Below are 19,192 nucleotides of genomic sequence, written 5' to 3' on the forward strand. Positions count from 1 at the left end.
CTCTGTGCACAAGAGATATGTGAGACTTAATTCTATGGAGCCAGGTGCAGGAGGGTTAGGCATGGAGGATTGGGGTGTAGTGGATGGACCGGCTGTCTAGGTGTGGAGATTTAGTTGCACTGAGGCACAGGAGGAAGTAGGAGGAGGAATCCTGCTCATAGGCAGTGGCTGTGGAGAAAAAGAGGTGGCAATTTCCCCATCCTAAATGGCCTGACCCTTCTCCCCTCTGCGGAGTGTGGCGGGGGGTGCAGTTCACCCCTGTGGGGCAGGTGGGCACAGGTGCAGGGTGCTGGGCTGCAATGCACCTGGAGGGCAGCTACGGTAGGGTGGGGCCGGGCCTGTGGTTTCCGTTCTGCATTCCCTGGTGCTGGGCCGTTGCACAATCCCAAGCCACACCACACAGTGCACCCCGAGAATGGGTGGGGGGCCAAGCAGATGATCCAGCACAAGGGGAAGAGGATATGTGGCTGGAGGGAGGGAAGGCCTTGAACTGCAGTGGGGGAATGCAGAGCAGAGGTGACACCTCAAAAACCTGCAGCAAAGGGATGGACAGGCTGGATGGTTGGATAGACAAGGCAGTGAGCCTAAAAGGGGAGTGGGGGTCTAGTGGTCAGAGTGGGTGGGGGCTGGGTGCCAGGATCCCTGGGTTTTATAACTGGCTCTGGGAGCTGAGGGGGGTCTAGAGGTGAGAGCAGGGGACTGAGAGCCAGGACTCCTGGGTTCCATAGTGGTGGCTGTTTTTTTCCTGTGTCTCCCTCCCTAGAGATCCCAGCCCAGCCCCCTAGCGGAACCTGAGTGGGAGTAGGAGGTTGCCCTTCCACTTCAGACTCGTGATTTGAACCCCTCCCCCCCACGGGCTGTGACATCACGGAATCTCCCACCCAAGTCACAAAGTAGGAGCCCCTCTCAGCATGAGGAGGAAGCTAGTGGGTTTCTTGGTGGTCTCTGGCAGAGGTGACAGCACCCACCAGACACCCCCTCATGGCTGCAAGGAGACTCTCCTGGACGTCCCCCTGCTACAAAGGGCCTGGGACGCCCAGCTAGGGTCAGGAGGTGAGATGGGGTCGCAGTGGCAGGAAGGGGGCAGAGCTGGGGGCTGGTGCCGGGTCGGGGGCTGGCTACATGGGAAAAAAACACACTGCTGTGTTACATATTTCCCAACGTTATGGCTGAATACAGGGTTTGGAATGACTTCAGGGAAATATTTTGTTTCTAAACAGACTCCAGATACTAAATGAGGGTGCTAATATGCTCCCCCTGTGCCCCTCCCTGCACCCCAACCCCCTGCTGCACCCCTCCTGCACCCCACACCCCTGCCACACCCTGCACGCCTCCTGCACTCCCTGCCCTAAGCCCCCTGCCACACCCCTCACCCCTCCTGCACCCCACACACCAACTCCCTGCCCTGAGCCCCCTGCACACCTCCTGCACTCTGTGCACTGAGCCCCCGCCACACCCCGCATCCCTCCTGCACCCCCTGGGGGCAGGGAGGGGGCAGAGTTGGGGTGAGGACTTTGGGGAAGGGGTTGGAATGGGAGCAAGGAAGAGGTGGGGCGGGGCAGGGCCTCATTGAAGGGGTAGAGTGGGGGCAGAGCCAGGGGCAGCAAGGGATGGGTGACAGTGACGTGGCCCTCGAGCCAATGCACTAGTCCTCATGCGGCCCTCATGGTCATTTGAGTTTGAGACCCCCTAATCTACATGGTAATATTTTAAACAGATTAATGTCATGGGGACAGAGAACTCAAAATATTCCCGCTTTTCTCTCTGCTTATGGTAACAACACCTGGAAGGACAAGGAACCACTGAATTTGGGGAGGGGTCCTGGCTAGAATCTTTCAGCCAGCAAGGCTGCTAAAGCATATGGTGAGAGAAACCTTTTGCTTTGAATTCACTTAGCTTATTATGTTAGGCATTATTTTTTACCTTTTCTTTCTTTTTAAAGAATTCTAACTTGTATGCCTCATTACTTGTCATCACTTAAAATCTACCTTTCTGTGGTTAATAAACTTGTTTTATTGTTTTATCTAGATGAGTGTGTTTGGATTGAAGTGTTTGGGAAACTCCCTTGGAGATAACCAGATTTGTGCCCATAATTTTCCATTAATGAAACGATGGACTTTATATGAACTTGAATTGTCCAGGAGTGTGCTGGGGAGTACAAGACTGTGACAGGGTCCCTGGGGTGCACCATGGAGTGTGGGACCACTGAGTCCTCCAAATGCACCAACCTGGGCTGCCTCTCACACTGTAATAGTCTGTACATCAGGTTCCAATCAAACTGCCCCATCACCACAGACCTGTTTAGTAGTGAATGTGAAAGCACCCAGCCAACTTTATTATTAATGAAGCACAGTCCTAGTATCCTGTAGACTCTACAGGAACCACTACCACATGTATGCTCATCACAATGGACCAGCTCAGTCAGTGGTGGGACTTTCCACTTCACCTAGACTGGCCAAAGACACTTCATCTGAGACTATTTTGTACACTGATACAAACAAGTTTCATATTGCCCCTCTGACGAGCCAGTTACTGCCCCTCTGACATGGTCAGTAACCACTCTATCTTGTACATGTTGGTTCAATCAAAACATCTCTATACATCACACTGTCATCCTGACCGTATCTTTAAGAGAGGTCAGGGGGTCCTGGTACCATCCTTCTGGAATGTGTTTGTGTGAATGTCCTGTGCCTAACACTTCTCAGGAATGTGTATGTTTTTGCAATGCAATCCCTGTTCTTGACAGATTTTGAGCGCCTGCATGCAGGCAGAGCTTGACTTCTGCTCAGAGCCTGTCTCTTGCAAGGCTTCACCACTGTGACACCGCACCCCATATTCATCATAGTGGTATCATTATATGATTAAGACATAGTTATAATGCATCTTATACAAAATATGCCATGTAAGGTATCTATGGAAAAGTTATGATTTGCTCAATATGATTATCCTATTTGTATGCATGTATCATTTTTGTATCTGGCGTTATGAATATTGACTAGGTATCTGTATTTCAAATGTGCTTACTCTGGGTAACATCCAGAACTAGCCTTTTAGGCACAACAATGTAGAAGCTAGACAAGTGGTGATGGCTCATCAACAAAGACAATGGTGCATGGAAGGGTTTAGCCTTCCTGAAAAGGCACCAGTCTATGAGTAATGTCTGCTATGACTCAGCAAGGCAGGCAAGGGTATGTGACCAGACCACATGACACTGAGCTCCATTTTGGCACCTATATTTTTCGACAAACTGGGTTGTGAACTTAGCTTTAAACAAAGGATTCCCATCATATGGAAAAACTACATAAAATGAGGAGTGACATAATCTCTGGGCCTCACTCCCCACACAAGAGAACTCTTGGAAACATCTGAGGAAAAAAGACTGAACTGGGGGAAGTGCTGGTCCCAGGCTAAAGAGATTCGAACCTGTGTATGGAAACTTGGTGGACTGCTTGTATCATCAGTCAGGGTGAGAACTTGCTAATTCAAATCCTATCTACCTAGTAGATTAGGCTTAGTTTGCAGTTTCTTGTTTATTTGTTAGCAAACAGCTCAAAGCAGATTACCTATCTCTTACAGTCACTTTATTAACTACAGAAAGATAGATTTTAAGTGAGTATAAGAGATACACAGCTCAAAGCAGATTACTAAGCAAATAAAACAAAATACGCAAACTAAGCTTGATTCACTAAAGAAACAGGATACAGAATGTAATTTCTTACCCTAAATGTTGAATTAGGCAGGATGAAGAGTTTCTGTAGCTCAGAGTCTCAATTATTTCTTCTTACAGACCAGAACCCTGCCTCAGTCTGGACTCTCCCCTGCCTTTCCCTTCAAGTCAGTTCCTTTGTTCCTCCAGGTACTTTCAGCAGTCCTCCTTCTTGGGAAGGCAATGGAGGAGAGTCTCGTTTGCCCTCCTCCCCACCCTTCCCTAAGATTTACATAAACCAGGAATCTTTTGTTTCCCAAACTTGACACTCCTTCTCCTTGTAGTGGAAAGTTACAAGAAGTCCAAGATAGTGTTTAGTATCAGGAAACAAGACCACCTGATCTAGCACTGTCACAGCTACATCCCAGGAAGGAGAGAGATTAGTATCTTTATAGTCTTGTGTCTTCCTAATGGCCCATCAAATCTGATGGCCTATCATCTGGTGGGTGTCTTCCCAATACACTCCCAGTTGTAATTATTACATAGTTGATATTCCTAACTTTAGATACAGAAATGATACATGCATACACATTGGATAATCACATTCAGTAAATCATAACCTATCAAATGATATCTTCCATGAGCCATCTTGCAGAAAGTATATCTCAGTTATGTCATATCCATATCATAAGTATATTTTCATAAAGGATATGGAGTGTAATGTCTCCATGCCTTGTACTAAAATTACTGCAAGAGTGTGTAGGATGTGAGCACTGGGATATAGTCGGTCACAAGAGCCTGGGTCAGAATTGCCTTGGGAAACAAACACATGTACCTTTTGCCTAGTTCCTAGTCACTTACTGTGGACTTCTCTCCCCAAATCATGTGAGACAATATTGACCTAAACAACACTCTGATTGTATCCAGTTATTTCAGTTAGTTGCACAATTTGGGGTGTGCTGTTGTTCACCATTTCAGATGGGAGATGTAAAAACAGTTGGCAGCATGTCCAAAAGCTCGGAGTATTCTCTCCTGTTTGATTGAACTGCACTTGAAGTTTCTCCATCTGATCATGGAGGGGGCAGGGAAAAGCAAAAATAAAATAAGAAAAGACTATTTGAATAAATTGTCATTTTGTCAAAGTCCCCAATCAATCTGAGCTATAGTCAGGCAAGTCAAACTAATATCTGGTTATGGGACCAAATGGCCCTCAAAAAAGAGGAAAAACCCACAACAGAGAGAGGTATAAGATACATCCAGTTTCATATAACTAGAAATTCCAGAGCAAGTTAAAGGTGATGACTCAGAATCAAGACAAGAGATTTTCCCATTACATTCTCTTCTGATCCATTGAAACCTGCTTCACTCGTTACTATTGAGTTGTATCATTTACAAAACTTCTAGCATCATCATAATGGGGAAAAAAACCAACCTCTCCATCTGCAAACAATTCCATCTCAATAGGAAAAATCTGAGAAGAGGCTTTGCCAATAGTTGGAAACTGAGATTTGAACTCCAAATGATTATACTGCATTTGAGATCCATTCAAATTCCCCTTCCAGGTCTGTGACACTTTCATCTCAGGCCCTAAATCACTATGTTTTAGGATCAAATCTAAGTGTTATTCCCAAGCAGAGGGCTGAGAACACTGAATCATAAGACACAGTGAGGTGGAGGTGTAGAAAGTGGAAAACATAAATTCTGGCTCAAAGAGAAAAACACTGCTGGAGTAATTCGGAAAGGGGGAATCCTTGCGACTCACCACTTCTTCTTCAGGTGTCACGGAGGTTGAAAAAACTTATTTTCCTATCCCTAATCCTGCTCCTTCTCTTTGTTATATTTATATACATTTAAAATGAGAAAAATGGTACAAAAACGTTCAACAGAACCCAGTGCAATGTGAAAACAACTGGGAATCAGACAATCTGTCCATAGTGGGGGAATGTGGTGACCAACAATTGCTTTGCAGTGGGAGGAAAAGTATATATAGGATGCACCAAATTTGTTTACACTAGGAAAAGTGATGGATGTTATGTCAAGTCTTCACAAAATTTGCTAAATTACCATAACCACTATAAATGGACTATCTTTTTAATTGAAAAAAAACTTTGTTTTTATATCAAGACCGCTAATTGAAGCTAGCTAAATCCTAGTGGAATCAAGGCCCAAGTACATTAAACCTCCATGTCCCTAGTTGAGGTCACTCCTGGTTCCCCCACCTGGAGTTGACAGACATTCTTGTTTGAGGGATACTTCCACAACATAGAACAAAGCAGTTGATCATAAAGACTCTGGGATTCTCCCCAAGGGAGGATGTGCTACAGCAGGGAAAAGCAGACAACTCATCTGGGGGAACTGAAAGATCACAGGGACACAAATTATGCCTTAAATTTCACTATGTGAGAATTAGTGAAAGGAAAACAATATTTTCTCAGCTCTAGACAGGGTTTGTATGGTCTATCTCCCTTGCAGTATCTCTAATGATAAATAAAGGCTGAGTTCAGATATAAGAACTTGCCATATTCATAAAATTCATGGGGTCACTCTCTTCTGTGGATCCTCTGATGTCTAATAAGTTTTGAGCTCTGAGCAAAGGTTTTCCCGCACTCACAACATGCGTAAGGTTTCTCCCCTGTGTGGATTCTCTGATGTTGAATAAGGGCTGAGCTCTGAGAAAAGGTTTTCCTGCACTCACAGCATTCATAGGGTTTCTCCCCTGTGTGGATTCTCTGATGTTGAATAAGAGCTGAGCTCCAAGAGAAGGTTTTCCCACACTCACAGCATCTATAGGGTTTCTGCCCTGTGTGGATTCTCTGGTGGCTAATAAGGGTTGAGCTATCAGTGAAGGTTTTCCCACACTCATAGCATTCATAGGGTTTTTCCCCTGTGTGGATTCTCTGATGACTAATAAGGTTTGAACTACCCGTGAAGGTTTTCCCGCATTCACAGCATTCATAGGGTTTCTCCCCAGTGTGGATCCTCTGATGTCTAATAAGCTGTGAACTCTGAGCGAAGGTTTGCCCACACTCATAGCATTCATAGGGTTTCTCTCCTGTGTGGATTCTCTGATGTTGAATAAGGTGTAAGCTCCGAGAGAAGGATTTCCCACACTCACAGCATTCATAGGGTTTCTCCCCTGTGTGGATTCTCTGATGACTAATAAGGGTTGAGTGATCAGTGAAGGATTTCCCACACTCACAGCATTCATAGGGTTTCTCTCCTGTGTGGATTCTCTTATGTGTAGTAAGGTTTGAGCTCTGAGCGAAGGTTTTCCCACACTCACAGCATTCATAGGGTTTCTCCCCTGTGTGGCTTCTCTGATGGATAATAAGATGTGCTCGCTTACTGAACTTTTTCCCACAGTCAGTGCATGTGTTATTTCTCTCTCCCTTGAGGATAACCTGCTGGGCCATGGTATTCTTGTTGTGTTTCTGATTTCCCTGATAATTAACAGATTGACCAGTTTTCTGCATTGGTTGGTTTCCCTGCTGCTTCTCTGGCCAGTACTGACTCTCACAGGCTTTTTCCTGCTCACAACTCCTGGACACACTCTCTTTGCATCTTTGCAGTAACACTCCATGTGGTTCCACTTCCTCCTCATCTTCCTGCTGAGGATTCTGATCCATGGTCTCATTCACCATCCTCATTCACCTGGTGGGACAGAGAAAGAAAAACCTCAGAAACCAGAATGGAAAAGGGGAGAACAAACCAAAAGAACAGCTGGAGATGGAAAAAATTTCCCCAAACTCTTCTTTAAAGAGGAGAGAGTAGGGGATCAATTCTGCATCCAGTTCCCATCTAAACACTCAGGGAGAAGGAAGTTCATGGAGGGAGCTACTGCCATGAGTTAGTCAGGATGGGTAGGAAGCCATGAGCAATATCTGTCCTGAGCATATGACACCTGCTGGAGACAATCCTGAATTCAGACAGCTCACAAGTCTTTGCTGGGAATCCCAGCTGTTTCCTTCAGGAACTGATAGTATTTGAGTTGGTTTAATGATCACTCACCTGTACAGCTGCCTCTCAGGATCTCGCTTTCCTCTGAGCTCTGGGGGAAATGGCTCTTCCTCACATACCATTCTCTAACTAATCTCACCCTTCGCTGCCTCCTGGGACCCAAGGAACAGCCACTCCTTGTGTTCTCTCCTCCCCTCCCATTGCCCACAGCCCTCCTTGTTATCAGTGCTCCCAAATTCTCTGCTCCCCAGCCATTTTCACCCCATAATCCCACTGTCTCAATTGTTCTGTGGTCCTGATTCCCAAGAGCTCCTGCCAAAAATGTGTCCCATTTCTCCCTCCCATAGCTAGCACCCCTTTTTCCTGGAGCACCTGCTACCCAGTACCTATGCTCCCCTTACTCTAACCAGCAGCAATCCTTCCAGATCCTTGAGTTCCATTTCTTCCAGCCCTCCACAGCATCCTAACTTCCTATAGCATCCCCACCACTAGTGCCTCCAGCACTCCTGGCTCACATGAGCTCTTTGCCCAAAATCTTCCTCTCCCCACTTTCTGACAACCTCCCCATTATTATCATTTATGATTTCTGTTATCATAACACCTAGTAGTGCAAATGGGACAAGGATCCCATTCTGCTGGACATTCTACAAACATAGAACAAAAAAGTCTTTGCCCCAAAATATGAGAATCTAAGAATAAGACAAGAGAAGGATGGATACAAACAGACATGGGTTTGACAGAGATGACAATTTTCTGCAATATTCTGGACCATCCTTACTGAATTAACTTAAACCTTACTGAATTAAGTTTTCAGTATCCTAGGAATTTATTGTATTAAAAATATAAGTGTGTATGTATTACTGTAGGATGGTCTGTAACATCTCTGGGGAGGGGACCTAGCTAACAAAAGTCCTAGAAAGTGTTATGAGCACCAAAGGACTTTTTGAAACAATGTGCTAGATAAAGTTAAGTGGGATAGATTCCTAGGAAATACATGGGGGGGAGGAGAAGGCAATGTCTCACCTCCACACCAAAGCTATGGAAGCTGCACCCTGAGGAGAAACCATTGCCCGCTGATCATCTATTACATGAATGTAAGTTCTACTCCTGGGAGCATTCTGCACCAAAAAAATAAAAATTCTGCTCACAGTATTTTAGAATTCTTTATATTTTGTGAAAATAACACAATTTAATCACACCAGTTTCAATTATTTTGGTAATTTATTTAAAAATACCTGTCAGCAAGTATTTCTCTATCAATACAGAGCACAAAAAGGTTAAGTAAATGGTTTTTGACAAAAAGATTCATTACTAGGGATATTAATACAAAACTGAAATAATTCATTTAAACTAGAATAGAGAAATGTATTTCCAGCACTCCCAGAAGCAGTGCAAAGTCTTGTGGGAATCAGGGGTAATGGAGGGGAGGATGGAGTGGAAAGTAATTGCTGGGAAGGGGGCTGGATGTTAATCTGGAGGGTTTGCGGGGGCGGGTGGGAGAAGTATAGAACAGTTGTTGATGGGGAGGATTGTTAGGGAGCCTCCCCAATGCGGACCCAGGCTGACCCCTAGTCTCTCTCTCTCTCATTCAGTCAGGCACATCTGCCTCTGTCCCCATGTGTCTTTGAACCCCCACTCAGGCACCCCACTCCCCTATGTGTCCCTGCACCTATTCCCCCATCCCCATGTGGCCCTGCGATCTCACTCAGCCACCCTCTCCTCTACCCTAGGTCTCCCTGCACTCCCTCCCACTTCCCCATATGGCCCTGTGTCCCCACTCAGCCACCCCCTCCCATCCCCATGTGTCCCTACACACCCACTCAGCTACCCCTCCTCCTCCATTCCTATGTGTCCCTGCAACCCCTCTGTCCTGTCCCCATGTGTTCCTAAACCCCCTCTCCCATTGAGGCCCCACACCAGTCTGTCCCTCCCCACTAGGTCTTCTGAACCTCAGTCTGACCACTCAGCAGCCCCACGTGCCCATGCTGTCCATCCCTTCATAGCCAGTACTTCCTGACCCAGCCCCACAATTAGCGCACTATGAGGAACCCAGCCTCTTCTCCCTATCTGCAGCAGGAGCTGGTCATGCCAAGAGCGGCTGCTCTCTGTTCTGGTACCACAGCAGACCCAGGTAGGAAAAAGGTACTACTGCAGCACATCTCTGGCAGAATGTATTTTCTGCAGAGAAAAAAAATTCTGCACACACCCAAGAGTAAAGTTTAGAGGCTCAAACTGGATAAAAGAGTGACTCTCAGATGCATGGATATGCTTGTTCTGAGCTAACAATTATGAGCTTGCAACCAGAAAAAAACCCAACAACCTCTTGGTGGGGTTTGAAGGTCTGTTCCAGTGCCTCAGCCCTTGGTGGGGCAGGGGTGATCTCTGGTAAGCTTATTAGCATGCATATAGATTTTACTATTCTTTTTTAAATGTTCGCTCTGTAATCTTTTAACTTGAGACTCATTGTTTGCTGGGAAATGGCTGTGTGGTAAGTTAAGCAGGGGGCAGTTACACTGTTCGTAGCCTCTCAGGAAGGAAGGCAAAGCAGGGCTGCTGAGGGGATCTGCCTTGCTGGGGAATTCACAGGGTAGGCAGGGAGCTGTGCAGCCTGGATATACATCTCTCTCCCTCCTGACTGTTGTGGGTTTCTACCCAAGAGAGGTGCTGGCTGGGCAGCCTGAGAGTGGGTGCCCTTGCTGGACCACAGAGGGGGAATACAGGTCCAATGAATACAGGATCTGAATAGTGACAGGGGGACCACAAGGAAACAAGACAAAATTTGTCACCCGGATAAATAATGGTCTCAGCACACCAGCACCCTAACCGTTGTCATATGTTTGAAGGCTTCATGGAACAAGGGAGTTGTATGGAGGGATGGGAAGGATGATAACAAGGTAGGTCTGGGGATGCTTACATAGGCGCCAACTTTCTCCGGTGCTGGCGGGTGCCTGCGGCCCCCTGCCCCTGCCCCTGGCCCCACCCTGACTCCACCCCCATTCCAACCCCATCCCCAAAGTCCCGGCCCTAACTCCGCTCCCTGTCCCTATTGGATCCCTTCCCCAAATCCCCACCCCAGCCCCGCCTCTTCCCCCAGCGCGCCACGTTCCCCCTCCTCTCTCCCTGCCCCGCGAATCAGCTGTTTCGCAGCGCTGGGAGGGAGGGGGGAGACGCAGGATGTGGCAGCTCGCTTGTGGAGGAGGTGGAGGTGAGCTGGAGCGGGGGTGGGGGCGGGGCGGGGCCTATGGATGCTTATGGGGAGTTCCTCCAAAGAGCAAGGAGCAGCATAAAAAAAGCACAGAACCATAGAAATGTAGGGCTCGAAGGGAGCTCAAGAAGTCATCAAGTCCAGACCCATGTACTAAGGACCCAGTAAACCTAGACCATCCCTCACAGACATTTGTCCAATCTGTTTTTTTAAATTTTCAATGATGGGGAATTCACAATCTCCCTTGGAAGCCTATTCCAGAGCATAACTATCCTTATAGGTAGAAAGTTTTTCTTAATATCTAACATAAATCTTCCTTGCTGCAATGTAAGCTCATTAAGGACCTGACAGAAGAGACCTCTGAATCATTAGAGATAATCATTGAAGGTGTCTTCAAGTCAGGAAGGCCTGATGAAATCAGCCAGTTCCTTAATTATTCTTGGGTGTAAGAGAATCCTGAGCCATTGATGATTATCTTTGAGGACTCAAAGGATAGGAGATATCCCAGAGAACTGAAAAAAGGGAAACATAGTACCTAATTACAAAAAGAGATCAAGGACAGCCTAGGGAATTATAGACCAGTCAACTTAATTTTTGGTAACCAGAAAGATGATGGACCAAATAATCAAACAAATTGTAAGTGAAGAAAATAAGGTGAGACGCAACTGTCAACATACATTTGTCAAGGATAAATCATATCAAACCAACCTAGTTTTCTTTGAAAGAGTAAGAAGTTTTGTGGATGGGAAGAGCAGTAAATATGATATATTATGTCCAGGACTCAGCAGTCCAACGTAACCTGCGACCAGGCTGAACGGTAGGGAGAGAGGCGGTTGAGGAAAAGGCGGGAAGGAGCTGCGTGGCTGACTGGGGCGTCACTCTCTAGCAGACCCTCAAAATGAGTGCTTTTGGCCCCCTAGATGTTTGGCGGATCCAGGTTGCACAGGTGAGTGGGAGGAAGAAGGGCGTTGATGACTAAAACTAGCTCCAATAAGGCCACTGCACTGGCCACTGGCCGTGCTGCCACTGCATTGCCGCAGATGACAGTGTGGGTTCCAGTGCCCAATCTCACCAATGGGACCTGGGCGACAGGCTGAACTGGCCCTCTATGCTGGAGAAATCACCTTCCAGTGACTAGGGAGGGGCCGTTGACACCTGTGGCTGTTTGCTGGTCGTGGCTACTGGCAACCACTGACCAGACGTGGGAGACTGGTGTCAGTACTGGGGAGAATGGTACCAGAGCCTGGGAGAATGGTGCAGAGACAGGGAATGCTCCCACTGTGCCAGCAATCATGACCGATATCTGGAGGACAACCGACGAGAGGATGAGCGGTGCTGGGAGAAGTATAGGGAGCGTCGACCCTATACCGTTGAGTAATGCCGAGGGGATCTCGCCTTGCTCTGAGTGACCGATGACATGACTCAGACATGCCCCGGGATCCTCGACGCGGTGGAAAGGATCGTCACTTTCTGTCTGGCGATGTTCCCCTGCCCCTTGAGGGGGTCTTATCCTGGCTTGCTCTCTTGGGGAGCCTTAGCTGAGTCCTGTGGCACTGGAGTCGTCAACGGGGCACATGTACACCTGTGCTTTCCCTGCGCCTGGGGAATGTGGGAGGACGACAGTGCAGGCAGGGGTATGGGTCCCATACCACTCCCAGAGGTCAGTGGCAGACCTCTAGGGGGGCTGGGAGCCCCAACTGGGGAGGCACAATAACATGGCTCTGGAGAAGCATGGCAGCCAGGCCCGGGTCCCTTGGACGATGACCCTTGGGCCTTCTTGCTTGGTGCCAGGGAGCACTTCTTAGCTTTCTTCTTCGGCACTGGGAGGATCTGGGTGCCGATAGCGCATTGCACACAGAGGCTGAGGCGCTCATTGTGACCTGCCTGGATGGCTTGGAAGCCGGGCAGAAGGCGGATTCCATCAGGAGAGACCTGAGGCAGATATCCCACTCCTTTTGGGTATGGGGCCAAAAGTTTTTACAGATCTGGCATTGATCCTGACGTGCAACTCCCCCAAGCAATTAAGGCAGCTGCCATGGGGATCACTCACAGGCACAGGCCTATTGCAATCCGTCTCCTGGGCTTAAACCCAGGAGACAGGAGCATGCCCCACCTGGGACAAAGTCCCTGCTGGGACCCTAACAACTAACTAACAAACACTTTACTACTTAACAACTACTTACCCACTACTGTGTACAAACTATGTACAAAGGCCTTAAGGCATAAAGTTCGTAAGAGAAAAAAATGCTAGCTCTTGCTAAGCAAGGAAGGCACTCCAACTAACCACCACGGGTGGTAAGAAGGAATTGAGAGGGCATAGGGCCAGTGGCTCCTGCTATACCGCTGCATGAGTGCAGCACTCCAGAGGGCACCACAGCCGAACCTACAGGTACCGCTAAGGCAAAAATCTTCGACGACCACACACGTGGGCATGCACACACCTAGAAAGGAATCGACATGCGCAAGCACTCGAAGAACACAGGATTTACAGATCCCATGGTTAGTTTGGTAAAGCAAACTGAACTCTGAATTCATTTTGGCAGTCATCTGCCCAGCTTTTCCAAAGCCTCCTCGACTTCCTCTGTCTCCTTGTCTAAGTCTTTTTCCCCTTGATGAGAGCAAACTTATGGCTGACATAGATCTGTCTAACTGGTTTTTAAAAACCTGCAGTGACAGGGATTCCACCACCTCTCTTGGTGACCTATTTCAGTACTTCTCAATCCTCAAAGTTGGAAAGTTTTTCCTAATATCCAACCTAAGTATCCCTTTCTGTAAATCAAGCCAATTACTTCTCCTACCCCAGTGCACAATTGATCACCATCCTCTGTATAGCAGCCTTTAACAAGCTGAAGACTGTTATCAGGTCCTCCAAGTCATCTTTTCTCAAGACTAAACATGACCAATTTTTTCAACCTTTCCTCACAGGTCATATTTTAGAATAGTGAGCTAGCTTTGTGAATGTTGAATTCTCAATGGATATGAATGAGCAGGGCATGATTTCATTTGTCAAGGGAGAGAAAAGAATTGTGCAATAATTTAGACAGAAGATGAAGAGAGCCTGGATAAGGGTTTTAGTTGTGTGGATGGATAGGAAAGCCTGTATCTTAGAGATGTGATTGCAGAAAGAAAATGCAAGATATAGGCTGCATGGGAGGACCTAGAAAGAGGCCTGTGTTGCAGCATATGTGCAGTGTATAGACGTAAGTGACATAAAAGATGGTGGAGTTGTCTGCAGTGATACAGAAAGGAAGTTGGGGGTGGCTTGGGGGAATATCAAGAGCTGTGTTCTGGCCATTTTATCTTTTGAACTTGAGCTGATAGCCAGACATCTGTGAGGAAGTGTCAGAGAGAGAGAGAGGCTGAGATTTCAGTTTGGGGAGATAGACAAGTCTGGAGCAGAGAATTACATCTGTGAGTTGCCAGCATAGAGATGGTAGCCGAATTTGTGTTTGTGAATGAGATTACCAGAGATAAGGTACAGAGGAAAAAGAGAAGTGGACCAAGGACAGTGCTTGTGTAAGACCTGTAGAAAACTGGAGTGGGGATGAGGATTGTCCAAGGACACACTGAAGAGAGATCAGAGAAGCAGGAGAGGATAAGGGAAGATCAGATTTCAAGAAGATGACCATGATCAGTGGTGTCAAAGACAGCTGACAGGTCAAGGAGGAGGATGGAGTACTGGCTCTGAGCTTTGCAGGACAGGTAATTACAGACTTAGGGTACGTCTACACTACGAAATAAGGTCAAATTTATAGAAGTTGGTTTTATAGAAATCGGTTCTATACAGTCGATTGTGTGTGTCCCCACATAAAATGCTCTAAGTGCATTAAGTCGGCAGACCGCATCCACAGTACCGAGGCTAGCATCGACTTCCAGAGCGTTGCACTGTGGGTAGCTATCCCACAGTTCCCGCAGTCTCCGCCACCCATTGGAATTCTGGGTTGAGATCCCAATGCCTGAAGATGCAAAAAACAGTGTTGTGGGGAGTTCTGGGTACATGTCATCAAGCCCCTCATCCTCCGTCAGACCAACAGCAGACAATCGATTCGCGCCTTTTTACCTGGGTTACCTGTGCAGACAACATACCACAGCAAGCATGGAGCCCGCTCAGCTCAGCTCACCATCACCATATGTCATCTGGGTGCCGGCAGACGTGGTACTGCATTGCTATACAGCAGCAGCTAATTGCCTTTTGGCAGTAGACGGTGCAGTATGACTGGTAGCCATCATCGGCTAGCTGGGTGCTGGCAGATGTGGGGCTGCATTGCTATACAGCAGCAGCTCCTTGCCTTTTGGCAGTAGATGGTGTATTACGACTGGTATCTATCGTCATCGTATTCCTCAGTGAGTTCAGTCAGAGGCACCTGGGCAGACACGTTTTGTCTCCTGTAGACTCAGTCCTGCTGGCAGTCCTATTGAACTGTCTTGACAATGGTGGCTAGCAGTCGTAATACAGCATCTTCTGCCAAGCACCCAGAAGATGCCGATGGCTATCAGTCATGCTGCACCGTCTGCTGCCAGCCTAAGATGTAAAAGATAGATGGACCAGATTTGTTCTGTATTCATTTGCTTCCCCCTAACTCTGTGAAATCAACGGCCTGCGAAACCCAGGGTTTTGAGTTCAATCTTTAGGGGGGCCATTCTGTGTGACAGTTGTTTGTGTTTCTCCCTGATGCACAGCCACCTTTGTTGATTTTAATTCCCTGTAAGCCATGTCGTCACTCGACCCTCCCTCCTTCCGTCAGACAATAGTTTCGCGCCTTCTTTCAGCCCAGACGCCATAGCACTGGGATCATGGAGCCTGCTCAGATCACCGCGGCAATTATGAGCACTATGAACACCAAGCGCATTGTCCTGGAGTATATGCAGAGCCAGAACATGCCAAAGCAAAACCAGGCGAGGAGGCGATTGCAGCGCGGCGACGAGAGTGATGAGGAAATTGACATGGACATAGACCTCTCACAAAGTACAGGCCCCAGCAATGTGGAAATCATGGTGTTACTGGGGGAGGTTCATGGCGTGGAATGCCGATTCTGGGCCCAGGAAACAAGCACAGACTGGTGGGACTGCATCTTGTTGCAGGTGTGGGACGATTCTCAGTGGCTGCGAAACTTTCGCATGCGTAAGGGCACTTTCATGGAACTTTGTGACTTGCTTTCTCCTGCCCTGAAGTGCCAGAATACCAGGATGAGAGAAGCCCTCACAGTTGAGAAGCGAGTGGTAATAGCCCTGTGGAAGCTTGCAACGCCAGACAGCTACCGGTCAGTCGGGAATCAATTTGGAGTGGGCAAATCTACGGTGGGGGCTGCTGTGATCCAAGTAGCCAACGCAAAGACCTGCTGATATCAAGGGTAGTGACTCTGGGAAACGTGCAGGTCATAGTGGATGGCTTTGTTGCAATGGGATTCCCAAACTGCGGTGGGGCGATAGACGGAACCCATATCCCTATCTTGTCACCGGAGCACCAAGCCACCGAGTACATAAACCGCAAGGGGTACTTTTCAATGCTGCTGCAAGCCCTGGTGGATCACAAGGGACATTTCACTAACATCAACGTGGGATGGCCGGGAAAGGTACATGATGCTCGCGTCTTCAGGAACTCTGGTCTGTTTCAAAAGCTGGAGGAAGGGACTTTCTTCCCAGACCAGAAAATAACCGTTGGGGATGTTGAAATTCCTATCGTTATCCTTGGGGACCCAGCCTATCCCTTAATGCCATTGCTCATGAAGCCGTACACAGGCAGCCTGGACAGTAGTCAGGATCTGTTCAACTATAGGCTGAGCAAGTGCCGAATGGTGGTTACATTAAATTTTGCTGTTCACATTACACAGCACATGTGCTTTCGTTACAAGGTCGCATTTTTCCACTTATATTGAGGGCCTGCCAGTTTGGTGTGAGAGATCACTCATGCAGTGCCAGACAACAGAATTCAGCTTGTAGGCAGCCATGATAAGCCACAGTCTTTTGGCTTTTTTAACCTTCATAACATGTGGGAATGGTTTCAAACAGCAGCGCCTTCATTTCCCATACCAAGCACCCGTTGGGTTGGCCATTTAAAATGGGTTTGCAATGTAAAAGGAGGGGCTGCGGTTTCCGGGTTAACATGCAGCACAAACCCAACTACCACCCACACACACACACACATTTCTCTGGGATGATCACTTCACACACACACACACACACACACACACACCACGTGGCTAACAGCGGGGAACATTTCTGTTCAGCCGAGCAGGAATGGGCACCTCTGAATGTCCCCTTAATAAAATCACCCCATTTCAACCAGGTGACCATGAATGATATCACTCTCCTGAGGATAACAGAGAGATAAGGAATGGATGTTGTCTGCATGCCAGCAAACACCGGGACCATACGCTGTCATGCTTTGTTATGCAATGATTCCAGACTACGTGCTACTGGCCTGGCATGGTAAAGTGTCCTACCATGGCAGACGGGATAAGGCAGCCCTCCCCAGAAACCTTTTGCAAAGGCTTTGGGAGTACATGAAGGAGAGCTTTCTGGAGATGTCCCTGGAAGATTTCTGTTCTATCCCCATACACGTTAACTGACTTTTCCAGTAGCTGTACTGGCCGTGATTGCCAGGGCAAATTAATCATTAATCATTAAACATGCTTGCTTTTAAACCATGTTTAATATTTACAAAGGTACACTCACCAGAGGTCCCTTGTGTGCCCTCGGGGTCTGGAAGCATACCTTGGGTGAGTTCGGGGGTTACTGGTTCCAGGTCCAGGGTGATAAACATATCCTGGCTGTTTGGGAAACCAGTTTCTCCGCTTCCTTGCTGTGAGCTATCTTCCTTGTACCCCGAACCCACTTCCCTGTTGCATGATTCTCCATTGATGGAGTCAAAGCGCATGGTTGGGGTAGTGGTCGCTGCACCCCGTAGCATGGCATGCAGCTCCGCGTAGAAGCGGCATGTTTGCGGCTCTGCCCCGGACCTTCCGTTTGCCTCTCTGGCTCTGTGGTAGGCTTGCCTTAGCTCCTTAATTTTCACGCAGCACTGCTGTGCATCCCTGTTATGGCCTCTGTCCTTCATGGCCTTTGAGACTTTTTCTAATATTTTGCCATTTTGTTTACTGCTACGGAGTTCAGCTAGCACTGATTCATTTCCCCATATGGCGAGCAGATCCCGTACCTCCCATTCGGTCCATGCTGAAGCTCTTTTGCGATCCTGGGATTCCATCATGGTTACCTGTGCTGATGAGCTCTGCATGGTCACCTGTGCTCTCCACGCTGGGCAAACAGGAAATGAAATTCAAAAGTTTGCGAGGCTTTTCCTGTCTACCTGGTCAGTGCATCTGAGTTGAGAGTGCTGTCCAGAGCGGTCACAACGAAGCACTGTGGGATAGCTCCTGGAGGCCAATAACGTCGAATTCCGTCCACACTACCCCAAATCCGACCTGCAAAGGCCGATTTCAGCGCTAATCCCCTCATCGGAGGTGGAGTAAAGAAACTGGTTTAAAGGGCCCTTTAAGTTGAAAAAAAGGGCTTCGTCGTGTAGACGTGTCCAGGCTTAATTCAATTTAACGCTGCTAAATTCGACCTAAACTCGTAGTGTAGACCAGGCCTTTGGCAAAAGCAGCTCAGTGAAGTACTACAATCTCTGGCTCCCTAAAATCTTCCCTTCCTACCCCCACCAGACCCTCCTACTTCCTAGACCAACCACTCTCCAACCCCGTCACACTCCCTGTCCCTCTAACCACAGTGTTCCCCACTACCAGTGAACCCACAACACCTACTCAATCCTCCTTCAACAACAGCACCACTGCTGGGCCCTCCACCCTCTTTTCCCCATTCCCAGTCTCCCATTTGCCCAGCTCACACCATTACCAGCTCACGGGAGCGCCTCTCCCTGATGCCCTCCATCCTCCTCCTTCCATTGTGTTGGGATATTTTAGGGTTAAATATAACAATAAGCTGCTAATGTGCTAACATGGCATTAGGGGTCAAAGGCATAAATAGGCAGTATTTCTTTGTCTAATACATAAGTTGCAGATTCTTCCCTTATCTGTTGCTTGTAAGGATTGATAAGGATGCAGCTCCAGGAAAAATGCCTTTTGTGTAAAAGGAATGTCATCTTTCCCTCCCTCCTTTTCCCAGCTACATAAACAAGCCCTGGCTCATGGCCCCTTTCTCCCTCACTCCCCTAAGAACTGTTAATTAAGGGAATTCATAGCAACAATCACTGCAAATAAATGTATTTTCAAGATAAAAATGTGTATATAATATGCGTAATGCTGTAATCAGTCAATGGGGTGGGTATAATCATAGCACGGGTGTTTCTATTACTTAATAAGGGTTTTTGGGGTGTTGTAACAGATGTAGGCGTGTACATAGTAACAAACAAAAAGAGTGTGTTGTAA

General features: G+C 47.5%; 2 protein-coding genes across 2 annotated transcripts in view; both read right to left on the reverse strand.

Moving 5' to 3' along the window:
- The window catches only part of LOC135976036 (nascent polypeptide-associated complex subunit alpha, muscle-specific form-like), a 1,165,876-nt gene that overhangs the window by 795,834 nt on the left and 350,850 nt on the right, over nucleotides 1-19,192 (reverse strand). The gene's annotated exons all lie outside the window — the stretch shown is intronic.
- Nucleotides 2,315-19,192, reverse strand: part of LOC101951318 (zinc finger protein 501-like) — a 35,330-nt gene continuing 18,452 nt past the window's right edge. Inside the window, exon 2 of the mRNA XM_065570082.1 lies at nucleotides 2,315-7,297. Coding sequence (XP_065426154.1) covers nucleotides 6,187-7,293 — 1,107 coding nt within the window. The 5' untranslated portion in view covers nucleotides 7,294-7,297 and the 3' untranslated portion in view covers nucleotides 2,315-6,186. The remainder of the gene's footprint in view (nucleotides 7,298-19,192) is intronic.

Source organism: Chrysemys picta, chromosome 16, assembly GCF_011386835.1.
Source record: "Chrysemys picta bellii isolate R12L10 chromosome 16, ASM1138683v2, whole genome shotgun sequence".
NCBI lineage: Eukaryota > Metazoa > Chordata > Testudines > Emydidae > Chrysemys > Chrysemys picta.